Source organism: Sphaerodactylus townsendi, linkage group LG10 (genome assembly GCF_021028975.2).
Source record: "Sphaerodactylus townsendi isolate TG3544 linkage group LG10, MPM_Stown_v2.3, whole genome shotgun sequence".
NCBI lineage: Eukaryota > Metazoa > Chordata > Lepidosauria > Squamata > Sphaerodactylidae > Sphaerodactylus > Sphaerodactylus townsendi.
The window spans coordinates 45913551-45929849 of NC_059434.1; the positions used below are offsets into that span (position 1 = coordinate 45913551).

General features: G+C 40.0%; 1 protein-coding gene across 4 annotated transcripts in view; it reads left to right on the plus strand.

The window, feature by feature from the left end:
- FBXW7 (F-box and WD repeat domain containing 7) overlaps nt 1-16299 on the plus strand; it is a 135021-nt gene that overhangs the window by 80433 nt on the left and 38289 nt on the right. For 3 of the 4 annotated variants that reach the window (XM_048509082.1, XM_048509081.1, XM_048509086.1), the window contains one exon: nt 14446-14528. In XM_048509082.1, coding sequence (XP_048365039.1) covers nt 14446-14528 — 83 coding nt within the window. Of the gene's footprint in view, nt 1-11595; nt 12043-14445; nt 14529-16299 lie in introns of those variants that run through there. The other variant, XM_048509084.1, reaches the window with a different exon arrangement.

Here is a 16299-nt window from a genome sequence, read left to right on the forward strand (position 1 = left end):
AGAGACTTTCCTCATCCAAACTATTGATACATACCAGATTGCTGGCAAGGCAAGAAAACAAATCTAAACAAAATTATTTTCATGGCTAGTGTAGAAGCCTATGCTTTGTGTTGTGACATGAAGCAGTAAAACTTCTCTCCAAGTCTGCTTTAGTATCCAGTCCTTATTCCTCTGCTGTCCACCCCCCCGGTGAGCTTAATCTACTTTTAATGCTCCTCCTAATAAGTGGCCCTTTCACTGGGACCTCATTCCCATCCCACTGTCGTTGATTCACACATAATGGCAAAGCCATAATCAGACCATAATACAATGTATGCATATCAGGCTTTACCATACTGGAAGATTGTTGCTTGTATCCCAAATCCCTGGCATTCACCTGTGCCCCCTAGTCAGCTAACTACCCTATAGTCGCGAGGCCCTAGCTCTGTCTGAGCCCATCCCACCTGTCTGTTACAATTACACTCATGGCAGGGGATGATGGGAACTGTAGTCCATAGCATCTGGAGGGCCGCGAGTTTGACACCTGTGAAGGTTCATAAATTATCAAATAAAGTTACAATTCAAGCACAAATTAGAATCTCTCTCCCCCTGCATAGCAATTATTTCTGCTCTAACTAGAGACAGTGCAGTTATTTTCATTTTCATGTTCTCTTAATTTTGATAGGCCTAGACTTTCCAAGACCTAGCAGAGAAAAGGCACTGCATCTGTGTTCTGCTGATCCAGCAGTATAAATAAATGTTTTCAGTTTTGGGTATATAGCTATTCAACCATAAAAGTAGCCCTGGTCTGCCTTTCTAACATTAAAATTGTATTGTGTTGCACATGTTGTATTGTGCAGTCTGTTGAATTGGACTGGCATGTTGAACCTTCCAAGATTTAGAGTAACTGTATTTTATTAGTTATTACTGTGATGTCTGCCACTTGCTAATCTGGAATGTGTTATATAATGTTATTAGGAAAAACAATAAAATTGTGTTCAGAAACTGCTGATTATCGAAAACAAAATTTGGAAATGAACTAAAATGTGTGTAAAATTCATTTCTCTTTTGGTAAGAAAAGTTGTTACAGTAGCAGAAGATGATAGAAATGAGTGCTTTGAACTAAAAATAAACAAGTTTGTGATGGTCTGCTTTTTACCTTGTTTATGTTACTGCTTGGAATAGTCTCTGTGTGGTAACATCTTTATATGCCTCTGTAATCTGTAAAGCCACTGTTTGTGCTCTTGGTGTATTTAATGAAAAATTCAGACACCATCATTAGCCACCAAGAATGGAACCAGAATCACAAGGATAACAGGGCTGTGTACATTATGGGAGTGTCACAGAGAAAACCTGGGGAGGCTATTCCATGCTGGAGTTGTGCAATAACATTAAATGTAGACATGTTTTAACCTGTACCAGGGGGAGGAGTTCACTAATTCTGTTATGTTTTTTTCTGTCAACCATATTTTCACACACTTTCCCTCTCCCTTATCTTTGATAAATCTACAGCCTTACATTCATTGGAAATTCTTGAGATTGGCATATACAACAGATAAGAAGCAATTGGCTGTTTGCATAGAGGGTGGAACTAGTGGCTGCCCTTCGCACCTCCTTGCAGCAGTTTGCTGCTTACATGTATTTATGCAGACATTTTGTTGTTTCATTGCATTTACTGATTTATGTAACTGTGTAATTTGTAATGTTTTTTGACTAGCCACAAATATCCTGGTTTTTGTTTGTTTGACTGCTATTTAAAGGTAAAAGATAGTTTCCCCTTCACTCGTATCCGACCCTGGGGTACCACTACAAGCAATTATTTCCTAGGCAAGCCGTTTTTGTGGGGTAGTTTGCCATTGCTTTCCCCGGCTATTCTTTACCCCCTAGCTATGTGCTTAGGTACTCATTTACCAACCAAGGAATGGATGGATGGCTGAGTTGACCATGAGCCAGCTGCTAGGGTATCTGACCCACAGGGGGCTCGAACTCCTGACTATGTGAGTGGCTCCTTGACTGCTATTTAGTCTACAGCTATTTCAGTAAGAACTGATGACATATCCCAACTTTTAGTAGTGGTTCATTTTTTTTTGTTATGTAATAGGTTTAATCTTGATTTTACACTGCTTGTTTCATTAAAAAATTTTTAGCTTCCTCTGGCCACTTTAAGGGTTGTTGTGGCATACAGTATTGTTAATAAACTTGTGAAACAGTTTTTAAACATACATATAATGCATTAGTTTAATACTTCCTCTGACATTTTCAAGGCTAGCGTAACAACCTTGAGCTAGCATTGTGTAGTGGCTAAAAGCAAGTGGATTCTAATCTGGAAGACCATGTTTGATTTGCCCACTCCTCCACATGAGCAACAGAGTCTTAGCTGATGAACCAGATTTGTTTCCCCACTCCTACATTCCTGCTGGGTGACCTTGGGCTAGTCATAGTTAATTCAGAACTCTCAGCTTTACCTACCCCACATTGGAGACTTAAAATAGAAACTAAGGTGACAACATATGGTTTTCCCATAGAGACATTGATGAAAACTGAATATCACAAAGCCAGTAAGATAATTAAAAAAGAATTGAGGACATAGAAAGATATAATGACCTAAATAAACTAAAGAATCCTATTTTCTATGCAAATAATCTCAAATCAAAATGGCACCTTATGTTAACCACTTAGATATGTCACAGTATAGGAAAAGTTTCGTTTTAATAAGTCATAATGCTCTACCAACCGCAGTCCTAATGTGCAAGTATCAGGGAAAAGGAATGTAAATGCTCATGTTCTGAGGATACAATAGAAACAATAGAGCATCTTAGTTTTGACTGTAAAACTCTAGATGTTGAAAGGAAAATCTTTATTAATCCTGTTTTGAATAAATTCCCCAGACGAGATAAGAAAACCCTTATTTCAATCTTAGTTGATGGTTCAGAAGAGGGGATCACAAAAAACATAGCCAAATTTGCCTGGAGATATTATAAAAGGCATATGTTGGAATCTTTATTTTAAGGTGCAAAATTCTAATTAATAGCTTTTAACTTATTGTTAACACTATTTTAAATTATGTGATATTTGTTTTACATCTTTTCATATGTTAAGCTATAGCAACTGATGTGTATTTTAACTTGGACTGTTGCCTGGTCTATGGCTATAAATAAAGTATGTATGATGTTTAGCAGTCACTGGTCTCTTTCCTCGGAGAATGATGTTTTTGAGTTTTCCCTATTTCCTTTGGACCAGGGCAAGCACTCAGTATCAATGTATTATTCTTCCTGTCAGCTACAAAATTTTGATTCTTACCCTTGCCAGGATTCCTACTATGTTGCTTGGGAATATATATGCCCACATGCTCCCATGGGGACATGTCTTCTTGTCATATCCCTTCTCATTGTTCCTCCTAAGATATTAATCAAACAGTCTTTGAGATTGAGACTTGAGGATGTTGCTGATACAATGTGTCTTCATCAGGATCCAGATGATATAGTCATCCTTCTGGCTCCAAAGCCGAGGCTAATGATGTTTCCATGCCTACTCTGGATGGTGATGTCAGTGATTCTCCTCCTGTGTCTCCATTGGAGGCTTACAAACTCTATTCAGGACAATTTATTTGAATGGTGAAAGCACTTCACATTGACTATATTCAGTTGGATCAAGATCCTTGGATCCAATCATAAATGAGGCAAATAGCGCCAACACTGGGCCAATTGCCCTGCCTTTAATTAAGGATATTCAAAAGATAGCTGAATGGGTATGGCTTAGACCAGGGGTAGGGAACCTGCGGCTCTCCAGATGTTCAGGAACTACAATTCCCATCAGCCTCTGTCAGCATGGCCAATTGGCCATGCTGGTAGGGGCTGATGGGAATTGTAGTTCCTGAACATCTGGAGAGCTGCAGGTTCCCTACCCCTGGCTTAGACCTTCCTCCAGTCAGTCAAGATTCCATCAGGAAAGTTGAAAACTTATATAAGATTAAACAACATGGATCAGAATTCCTCTCCCACCCCAAATTCCATGGTCACTTAGGTCCTTCCTTCTCATTATAGGTCTGGTTCCCATTTCTCCCCAATAAATAAGGAAGGGAAAAAAATTAGACAATTCAGGTTAAAAAGTGTTCTAGGCCTTTCCACTTTCACTGCTGTCATGGTAAGCTAACCAGATGTTCCTTTGGAAGTGCATGGCACAGTGCGTTGAGGGCAAAAAGACTGGGCAAAGTGTTCTTTGCTGAGGGCACCAGACTGAGAAAGCAGCAGTTGAATACTGTCAAACATACACCAGTGTTCACAGAACCATGGCATCTGGAGTGGTACTGAGAAGACACACTTGGCTGAGAGTCTCCTTATAATTTCCTGACATTAGGATTAAAGACCTCCCCTTTAAGGAAAACACTTTCTTCAGTGAGGAAACTGATAACATCTTTGAGAGAATTAGAGGGCACCACAGGTTTCAAACAAACATACTTCCCTTGTCATTCAAGTCAACTGTTCCTACAAAGCTAATGTAGGTTCCCGTCGGTTTCTCAGCAAAAAAGTAGATGTTCCCAACAAAGGCAAAAAGGAGGCGGTGGAGGCAATCCCTTAGGCCGTTTCTGCATGGCAGCGGAAACGGCTGGGTCGGCGCTTCTCGCGCCGACTCCGAAGACGCTTAAGGACGTCCGGCCTGCAGACGGTCCCGGGGACGCGGGCAGCGGCATGCGCGGAGCGCCTTCAAGATGCGCCCGCTGGACGACCTTCGCGGCTTGTCCTCTGAAGGCCTCCAGCGTGTCGCCCGAGGCCTGGGGACACGCCCCTGGTCCCTACTTAGCCGCCTGCTCGAAATGGGCGCAGGGCAGGAGAGCGTCGTCCCCAGAGCCTCAGCGGCGGCGCCTTCTTGAGGAGGCCCAGGGATCAAGGTGAAAGTGCCCAGGAATTCGGGGGGTATGCCGTGAAGTCAGCTGCCGTTCGCTCGGCAGCGGCGGCTTCCGGGCGGGCAGATTCCGAAAAGAACGCTTCTTAGCGTTCTCGGAATATGCCGGCTGCGGGCCAGCCGGGCGGCGCGGGGGCGGCGCGGCTGCGCTGCAGCTGCGCCGCCCATGCGAATGGCAGCCTGGAGACGGCGTTTTTACCGTCTCCAGGCCGTCATTTTTCGCCCGTGCGGAAACAGCCTTAGAGACTACAGGAGTCAGAGCGTACTTTTTTTTTTGACAGGTTGTCATTATTCCATGACCAGTGGTCTATGATCACTTAAGATGCTGGATCCGTTCCGTAATAAAGTTTAGTTACTGTTTGACTTTTGATCTATCCCTTCCCGTTTTCCCTTCCACCACCTCCTTCCAAATACTCTTCACCTCTGCTTATAGCTGAAATTTCAATCTGCTATTGTGCTTTCAGCAAACTCACTTAACCCTTTTCTGAAAAAGATTTTATTCTAGATGTTTTCTCATTGATAGGAAGGGTGGTAGAAAGAGATCTACCCTGGATTTCAGACGTCTTAGTAAGTATTAAACATACCCACGTTTAGGATGATTTCCCTTTCAGACATCCTCCCTTTATTGTCTGGTGGTGTCTGGTTTGCAGTCCTAAACTTAAAAAATGCCTATTTTCATGTATCCATTCACTAATTTTATAGAAAGTTTCTAAGGTTTGAGTATGGGGGTAGCCTCTATGAATGACCCTTTGGATTGGGTACAGCCCTATTACAGTTTTCCTGTAATGCCTTCTTACCGTCAGAAGGTTGTGCTGTGTATCCTTAGCTAGACGGCTAGTTGTTTATTGCTCCTTTCTACCAATCTTTGTAGTGTGATCTGGCTTTTGCGTCCCAAACATGAACTAACCTGGGTTTGGTAATCAATACAGAGAAGTCCTTCCAATGCAAACCATAGTTTATTGGGGTATCTTTGGATTTCATTACACAAAAGCTTATTTTCTACTTTCATTGAATCCTTTATCACTGTTTTTTCTACTAACAGATTTCAAAAGGTCATCTGCATAAAAAAACCTCCCAGGATTCATGGTCTCCACTATCTCTGTATTTCCCCATGCCAGGTTGAATATGAGATGTTTGCAAAATTATTTCCCTCGTGAATGGTTCCTCAACCCTCAATAGTTAATTTCCATTTTCAGAGAATAGGGATTCCGTCATGTGGATCTGTTTGCCTCTGAGTGCCTTCTTTGCTGCTCCAGGGCAGGAATGGGCAGGAATTCATTGTGGATTTTTCCCAACTGCACTTGTAAGGTTGCCTTTGCTTTGCTTTTGTTCTTTTCCCTCTGAATCCAAGACAAAGCAAAGATGGTCTCAGACCAGTCAACAGGTGTTGTTTTCTGTGTTTACTTGCCCTTACTCCATTTTAAGCAAAACAGTAAATAAGGTAACAAGTATAGACATTTAATAAAATATAAAGTCACTGTAGACCTCATTAGGGATTAACTACCTCAGGACATTTTCTTCCTAAAATTGTGTAGAAATAAAAATCCACTAAATATGAGTTTCACTTCAAATATGAAAAATTTATGTAGCAGTTGATGCTCTCCGCATGGTAAAGAAAACGTCAAGTGATGGTTAATGTTATAACAAATTCCTTATAGTATTAGTAGTATGGGCCTTTGGAATTTGTGTTCCTCAAACATTTATTTTACCAATCGTAAAAGCTTCTGATTTCTAAAATCTGTTTATATATTTTTGCTTGTCTTAGAACTTGAGAGATTTAAAATGTAGTTATTTGCTGAGAAGATTTCTTGATTAAACTTAATAAGCAATTTTGTAAGTCCTGAAGGAAAGGATTGTATAAGCATAATGATTTGCAGTTACTCAGGCTGCAGCTTGGGGGAGCTTAATGTCTTCTCTAACAACTTGTGTTATTTTCCTTCTACTTTATCACTTTTTCTCCTTCCCCCCACCAATTCCTGTTTACTTGATTTACTTTTCTCCTGCTGTGGTGTGAACAACATTTTTTAAAAGCTGTTTGTATTACCTTGAAAGAGGGCACTTAGTCGATGTACCTCAGTTCTCTCTGCGAAATGGGGATAAAAACTTCCTTCTCTGTACAGCTAGGCTACAAGTAGTAACTCAAGTGCAGCAATGTTTACTGAGTGTTAACTATTTCCTTAATGATTATTGTATGAATAGTATTTTCTCCGTCCTGATTCACGGGAGAAAATTGGAAGACAGAAACTGTGCAACAAAATGATATGCAGGCAGATTTTTGCTACAAGTTAGGAGTGATGCTGGATAACAACACAGCTATTTTGACCAGGTCTCAGTGTTTATCACAGCACCTAGTTTCACTCTGAGGCTCAAATGTCCTTTCTGTAGTTCATACAGAGAGCTCTATCTGTGTATGGAAAGCACCACATCAGAATGGGTGTGGGAACTGGCATGTTTGAATATTATTCCATATGTATAATCAGATGTCTTAGGGCCTAGCCTATAGCCTTCTTTCTAATAAGCTTATTTCTCTAGAGTACAAGAAAAGGGAACATACTACTGGTTCTGTTGTGCAAATCCTCACATAAGAGTTCACATTGTTCTACAATGGAAAGGGGCTGCAGTGATTTTCATATTTCTGTTTGTTCAAGAATATGCAAAGCTCCTTGTACTAGCAAAAGATCATCTTTGGATTTAGATTAACTTTTCTTGCACTGTAGCTGCAGTATGACATCTCAAAAAGCTTTTCTTAGAGGTAGGGTTTGCCTTGAATTCATGAAGGAATTATTTTTGTTTCATAGATAAATATTCTATCAATAAAGCATTTACCTCCAACCTGAAGTCAAATAGTTGAAGCACAATTCTGCTATCCTTTTTATTGGATAAATATACTCTATGTATTTAAAATACTTGTGTCCTGTATCCAGTGGTGGGATTCAAATAATTTAACAACCAGTTCCGGTGATGGGATTCAAATAATTTAACAACTAGTTGTTTACAAGCACCATTTTAACAACAGGTTCTGCCGAAGTGGTGTGAACCTGCTGAATCCCACCACTGCCTGTATCTCTCAACACAACAGCTTCTAGACCTGTAACAAAAGTATTAAAAATTGCATAATAAAAATACTTAGAAAAATCTGTGGGTTTGAGATACCATGGTTAGAAGTTGAGACTTTGCCTATGCCAAGCCATGTGCTTTGGTACTAGAACTGTGATTCCTTCTTGTAGAGTTTTAAATAGCTTTGATCCTTTGAGTAAACTAAGTAGTATATGCATACCACTACCAGCTACTCTGATTTGGCCATAGTCACGGGCATAACAGTTAGCAAGATGAAAATATTACTTAAGACACAAATCTAATCTTTTCTATCTGAATCTATAACTAGTAACCTATCAGCATATTGGGGGTGGTCCAGGGACGTGGTTTGGGGAGGAGCTAACAGTAAGCTTCCTCCCAGCCATTGCCCCCATTGCATCGTTGGCCAGGGCTTTGGACCTTTTGGTGGCATAAGTCCATTGAGGCCAGTGGGGCTTTCTAGTGGTGGGAAGCCTCCCTATAACACTGGGAAGCTTCCTTGGGAGTGGTAGACTGGCACCACTGTAGTACACAGTGTCACAGCAAGGCTCCCAGCCCATTGGTTGGGTCTGTATGTCTGTTAGTGGGAATAACAAGCCATGAGAAAGTCTGGGGAATCTCTTCAAGTTTTAAAGCTAGTAATTCTCACCATCAGACACTGATCCAGTGTTAGATTGTCAGCTTGCATAGAAAAGGTCACTCTCTGTAAACTGATGAGGATCCCTCCATAGCTCCTATACATTATGTTCTTCATCCATTCCCAGGCTTTTAAAGTTGCCATTCCCTTCTGTCGTGGTCCCCAGTCAATGGTCAGGGGAGACCTGGCAACCTTGTAGGACAGACTTCTGGAGTTAGTCTACAAGGTAAACTATTCTGATGATCTGCCACAAGATTTTCAAGGTTGTCAATAGTCATTTTCTGGTGTATAGCCATCCTATGTTGCATATATTTTTTTTCTTATAAGCTGATCTGCACTGATCTTCTGTTTGGAGCTTTCTGTTTTATGTTATTTTTGTATCATTTTAGTTTGTTTTATTTCTTAGCTGCCTCGGGCTGCATAGGAAAGACAGGATAAGGAAAGGCACAGGAAAGGCAGGATTTTGAATAAGCATGATATTGTTTCTGTACATATGTCCCATTCATAAATGGTGCTGTTTTTACCCAGGATCTGGTTTTGAAAGCAAAAGCAGAAATCTGAAGCAGGCCTTATTAAAGGCTAAGTAGCTGTTGCATTATAAGGCAAACTAAGCAAAATGAAAAAAAAAAACCTGGAAGAATTTGAATGTCTTTGTATTATTATAGAAGAAATTAAGGGAACACAATGTTAATGGCAGGAATGCCATCTGGGAAAATATTAACATCCACACAAATGCTGTTCTGCAGTGTGTTAACAATAGCAGTAGCAACATATTCAAGACATAGTTGGTAGGGTTTAGCTGATATTTTGTGTTAGTGTGTTTAACTGGCATACTTCTCCCCCACTGTTGTAATCTTTTTTAAAAAATCACTTTCAGAGATCCAAATGAACTGATTCTTGTGAAAAATTGTTCCTTTCACATCGTGGTACATCTGATAGTTTCATGTTGTATCTTCTAGAAGTCTGTGCCATATGGATATCTCTAAGAAGTGACAGAATAAGAAAGCCTAATTATGTGAATGTGACATGAGATTTTTTGGGGGGAAATTCAACACATGGTATAGCAATAGAATGAACTTAGTATGAGGTTAAGTCCATCTCTAGTAGATTTTAATGGTCGTAACACAGGTTTGCTATTTATTAAAACAAGGGCTGAAGTCCTAAGGGTGCTTTCCTGGAAGTAACAGCATAATCCAGAGAGGGGGGCTGAAACTGCTTTGGGTAGTGGCACAGCCTCGTGCTGACACAATAGCTCTCTGCTAGCATAAAGGGCATCACCGGCTGTGCAGGGAGCAAATGTGCCGTGTCCAGCTGCTCTGTGGTGACAAAACCTGGAAATTCCGGAGCAATCAGATGAAGTCCAATCGGATGTCTGGAGCAATCTTCCCTCACCAGGGAGGGTTTTTTCTGGCTTTTTGCCTACCTGAAAGACCTCTGTAGGGGTGGAGGAAGGGTGCTGTCCCTGACCGCCTCTGGCTTTGGGTTGGGCTACCTGACCCACTGAATAACATGGGACTTATTTCCACATGACCTGCTCCCTAAAGAACTTGGAGAGGGTGGACAGTGGAGACAAGGTGTCTTGTGTAGCTGTGGAGTCATCATGATGGAGTCTTAAAAAATGGTGAATGATCTTGTTTTATGTAGGGTTTGCAGTTCCTCCAGATTGGGCCTGGAGATTTCCTAGAAACCAGGGTTGCTGACCTCCAGTTTGGGCCTGGAGATTTCCTAGAAGTACAACTGCTCTCTGCATAAGAATTCACTTTGCTTGGAGAAAAATGGTTGCTTTGGAGGATGGACTCTACGGCACTATACTTCACTCCCCAGCCTCCACCTCCAAATCTCCCACCCTAGACTTGGCAGCCGTAGGTATAACTTATTGTCCATTCAGATAAGATTTTGGGTTTGCTACTGGGCATCTTACAGACCCATCCAAGCAGCTGGCCATGGCCATACTGCCCTGCTGCTCCCAGAGAGGATTGTGGGAAGGCTTGCAAAAAGAGAAAGCCTCCCTGCCACTGCGAAGCCCCCATGGGACTCGATAGATTTACCCCACCTTTTTTGGTGGCCTAAGTTTCACATCCCAGCTGCTGGCATAAGGACGCTAATGGCTGGGAGGGAGCCAACTAATGTTAACTCCTCCCCACGTCACACCCCGGCCTGCCATCACACCGATGGTTGGGGGGGGGGGCACATGCCGGCAATATTGCACCTCTGCCCGAGCAAGTGCCCTGAGGAAGGCAAATCTGCTGGCGTGGCCACACACTGCTTCGAACGGCTTAAACCCGCCCCCCCGCCCCCGCATGGGGCCACTAGTGTGATCATCAGGCAGCCATTGTGAAGAAAGAATGTTTTCTGCTGATCCCTTAGAGCTCTATTCCAAATTAAGAAACTGTGCTAGAGATGGACCAGTGGTCACTGTCTGACTCTCTATAATATGTGTTCAGTATAGAGCAGCTGCAGTTTGCTGTACCTTCCTTCAATTTTGAATGGGCTAGACATTTTCAGGGTTTTTTTTCTGTAGCTCACTTAAAATATTCTTCTGCAGCAAGGAATTAATATTTCCACCCTAATAGTAAATGCCACATATCATTAATAAATTGAGTGCTAAATATTCCCAAGGAAGTTGATTATTTTTTGCCAAATGTCCTACAAAGGAAATGTTTGTTGCAAATTGTTTTAAAATGAACTGCATTTTTATGCAGCAGGTTTTGTACCTATTAGACATAGAGGTCCAGTTAGCTTGCCTGAGGGCCACAATATAACTGTAATTAGTGAAAATGAGCCTTGTTTGCTTCGGAAGCAGCCAGGGCTACCCCTATTGTTAAAAATCGGGGGAGACGAATTCCCAGGGTTTGAAATTCTTGTTAAAGATATGCATTATTTTCTCAAACCCAGTGGCCAGTGTGCGGATGGCGTGGGGATGGTATAATTTCCTGCGAAGTCCTTCCCATGCTGCGTGCTCACAGGCTCCTTGGAGCTGAGCACCGTATAATTGATGTGCTGCCTGCATTGCTGAAGCTTGGACTGCACCATTCTCAGCGTGAGGGAAGATGTAATCTGATCTCCGTGCCGCTAAGGGAGGAATCTATTCAGTCAAGGCTTTGACAGGGCAAAGTCTCCTCCAATAATCTTCCCCCCCTCTCTTTCATTATTCCCTTAAGTTCTCCTCAGACGAGCTGTATGCATGTATGTGTGCCTGGAGAAGCTGCTTGATACCGAGCCTCGTTCACGTTCTCAGTGGAGTTTGGTTGCTGGTTCTGCTGCCTAATCTTCCTTTTCTGACGTGCCCGAGCATGTCCACATTAGAGTCTGTGACATACCTACCTGAAAAAGGTTTATATTGTCAGAGACTACCGAGTAGCCGGACACACGGGGGCACCGAATCTCTTAAAGGAAAGAATACTGACAACATGGGTTTCTATGGCACTTTAAAGATGATTTTTTACAAAGTAAGTAACCTGGTTTTTTCTTTTTTCCATGTATGTGTAAATGTGTGTGTGTGTATATGGGGTGAGGATGGAAAAATCTGTATCATCAGAGATGGCTGCAGTATCTCACCCCCTCCTCTTTTTGGTGGGTGGCTGGATGCTTAACATTCTATAAGCTGAATAAAGGCAAATAATGAAAAGGCTCAATGAAATGCGAAATCCTTTTATTTTAGGAATCTGCATGAGAAACCAATGGCAGATCAGACTATTTACCTTTGGCTGAACTGCCTCTTCACATTCATTTGACTACTTTATGCATGTGGTTAAGTAAGGGCTTGATTCCATATGTGTTTATCATCTGCCAGGGTATTTTATTTTCATGTTGTTAGTTCAGATGGCCTTGGATACAGATAGGATAGATGTTTGCTTGTCGTGGTTATATTGCAGAGGCATTTTAAAAATGCCATGTAATACTTTAGTAACATATTTCCGGTAGCGATGCAGAATACAGCCTGCATTATCTGTTATTTCATAAAATTGACAGTGGAGTCCTCCTGCAAATTCTAGTGTTTGCTTAGGAATTTATGAAACAAGTTTTCAGTTGCACAAAACCCCCTACAAAACGTTGATGTTTACATTAGATCATTCTTTGGATATGAACTTTTTAGCTTTGTATTGCTAATTTTATTGTGGCATTCGGTTTGATGTAGTGCTAAGTACCAAATATCTGCATTTATCACAAATCAGACTTAGAATGTATGGGGAAAGTTTCCTACAAATGCTGAGAAAACAGGAGTTTAGTCATTTCCTTAGGCAAGTATAGAGACTGTAGTTTAAAATGTAGTCTATTCCATTTTTGAAATGAAGTTATGCTTGAAGTGGGAATTACAATTCTAATTTCTAAAATTTGTCATTTGAGAAAAGTAACAAATTTCACAGGGGGGAGATAACAGTACCTCTTGATACACCCTTGCAGGAAATCAGTTTAATTTGGGGTGGGAGGGGGAGTAAAATTTTCTAACTCAGGCATCTCTTCCAAACTGCCAGTTTATTTATATCTGGAAAGTATTCTACAATATATTAATTTGCCTTTTGTAAATGTGGAGAGGGCTTTCCTGGCATGCTCCTGTACATGGGCAAAAAGATGGTCTCCATTTAGTCTGAGCCTCGCTTTGAAAAGAGAGGTTGTTAATGAAGAAGGTTGTTTCTTGCTTTGGGCTTTCTGGTTCTGTATGGTAGCATGCTGTGTTTTGTCCCATGCGAGCCATGGGCACAAAAATAAGGTTGACTGCTAGAGAAAGCTTCTTCCTGACTGCAAAAATGAAATGAATAAACAAGGGAATGTTGTGCAGAATAATAATTCATGAACCACAAGTAAGTGAAATGTTACAAAACTATAAGATTACACCACACCTTCCAATGTTACTAAGATACAAAACTTAATAAAAATGTGATTTCGATGAACAGAATAAACATCTGTATTTGAAGAGCCATGTATATTTGTATGAGCTGGTGACAATGGCTATAAATCATTCTTTTGAATAATTCTACTGTGTGTGTGTGTAGCGCTGAAATTTAAAAAGACATTTAAACCTGGACTGAAGTTCATGTAGAGTCATTGTGGTTGTTGATCCACTGTTTCATCTTGTCAAGCCTATAAAGTTTATGTTCTATATATACACTTGCGCAGATGTCTTTTTAGGCATAGACTATCTTCAATTTGTAGGTGAGGTTGATGCTTACTTGGTACATAAGCCTTGATTTCTGTTACCACATTTGGTGATTCAACATGTCCTCTACTGTGTACCAAATATCATCATCATCTTTTTAAAATGAATTTGTGCTTGGCAGTTCAACAAGAAATGTGTATATATATGTATATACACCCTTTTCCCTTTTCTTTTATGGCAGTGGTCCTGAAGTCATCTTCATTAATATAGCCTTTAAATTGTTAAGAAACCACTTTAAACTGTAAGTCAAAAAAATGACCTGTAGTGTATACTGGTTGATTTTCACTTTTAAGTGGTTATGAAAGTATGTTTGGTTTAATTTTGTTTTCCTGTTTTTCTTTTTCATTCAAAAAAATTGTCCCAAAGAATATGCAAAGTTAATTTTGGAAAGACTGTCTAACTGAATGAGTAAATCATTATTTGAAATTAATAAATGTGTGGAATCAAATATCTGTGTAGGAGGATATACTGTAGTTACCAAGATATTATAGGTACTGAGTCCCTGGAAATATTTCTGGTTTGGTAATGGAAATTTAACCTTAGAATGCTACTTTGAAATGTATTTGTTATAAAAACAAAATTTTGAGGCACAGACAAAACAGAATCTTGAGACACAAGCACCACCCTACTTATTATAGGCCTAAATTATCCTGGCAAGCTAACAAAAACTTTTTTTGTGTTTTACCACTTTCAGATGAAAAGAAAGTTGGACCATGGCTCTGAGGTCCGTTCTTTCTCCCTGGGAAAGAAACCCTGTAAAGTCTCAGAATATACAAGGTAATTCAGTGTACATCTCTGCTTTCATTACTTCATCTTCCCCTCTTCTTTCTTCACACCATAAAGCAGAATTGAGGGGATACCTGCAGTAAACACATAAGTGACTTGCTTGAAATTTCTAAACTTTTAAAATTAAAAAGGCCTTGAATATTACAGAAGTCTTTCTTCTGGATTAATAAAATATAATGAATATTATTCTTTGTTTTCAGAGGGCTTTAATAGCAGTTTCCTTTTAAAAAATCTGTTTGAAATAGACTGTACCAATTCATTTTAACAGCTGGAATATTGGAACGCCACTGTCTTTAATATTAATCACAATCTTGTTACATACAACTGTGTGTGTGGTTTCTTACTCATCTAAAATAAGCATTCCTGTACAACATGAAGCTGCATTTATAAATTAAAGGGATGTATGTTCATCATGAGACAAACCAGCCAGTTTCACAACCCTTTTAATTTCCTTGGCTTAGGAATTTCATATTATGGATGTGTACAATTCAGTACTTGGTGTAGTTGCCATAACAACTAGATGCAGTCCTGCTGCATTTTTTCACGTTCAAATCTACATCACTGTAAAACTTTCTTGTTCTAGCAGATTGTTTTCTATAGCCTGTTTATGTAAGTTTAAATTTGAATTATCTTTTTATTGCCTTATGATTTGAAATATGATCCGTTACATAGGTTACTGAGGTTTTTATCTCCATTCCTGCATATCAATTAAAAAGTTAGAAATAATTCTACGTACATTATGGTTTAATTGTAGAAGTTGGCATTAAGGGAAAGGTACACTTTAGGCAATCACATTTCTCTGTGATTGGTGCACTGAAATCATGTTTTTAAGTTTCCAAGTTCTGCCAAAAAGCCTGTTCTGGAAACCCTGTAAAACAGTGTTTGAAGACAAAGTCAACATGTACCTTATTGGTTTTGTATTTAAATGGAGGGTATTACACTGGCATGTTGTAGAGTTCATTTGACATGAAAATCCTAAGATAGTAAATGCTGCAATGACTTTAGCAATGGTCCTTTACCCAAAATACATTAAAATATCTAAGCTGCGTCCCTCAGATAATAAACAGTTGTACTGTGTTTGACCTATATAAAGGTATTCATTAAGCTATGTTTTAAACTGTGTAAAATTGAATGCTTCATTTTGCTTCCTCTGTTATTATCCATATTATAAGAAACTGCCATGGGTAGTAGGTTTCATAAATCTGCTTCTATGCACTACAGAATGCTGTAAAATAAAAAATCCTCATATAAAATCAGTGTTTTTGTTGAATACATAAAGCTACCTTATATTGAGTCAGACCATTGGCCCAAATCCAATAGTACTGCCTAGTATGGTAATTGGCAGCAGGGTATAAGAAGTGTTGCCTACCCTGTCCTAGCCCTGTTTCCTGTAATGTTTGGAGATACTATGAACTGAACTGATCAAGGAAATCACCCGTGTTACCCTTCATTATTACACTTTTGACTTGCCCAGAGCTGTTGAAACCTATGGAGCAATCCAAACAAAAATAGCATCCATGGAGCAATGGCAGCATTAAAGCAAATTTAGTTGCAAATCAGGGTCATATAACAATTCTATGTGTGCAAATACTTCAGTTGGCTAGATTTATTCAGCTCCAATGCAAAGTATGTCTGCTATTTTACATGCCTGACAATGAATACCATGCATGGGCTTGCTGTAAATGAGAGATCCAAGGATTTTAACCACAGACTTCTACTGGTCAGGCACTTCAACTAAGCATTTTACATAATGAAAGATGAC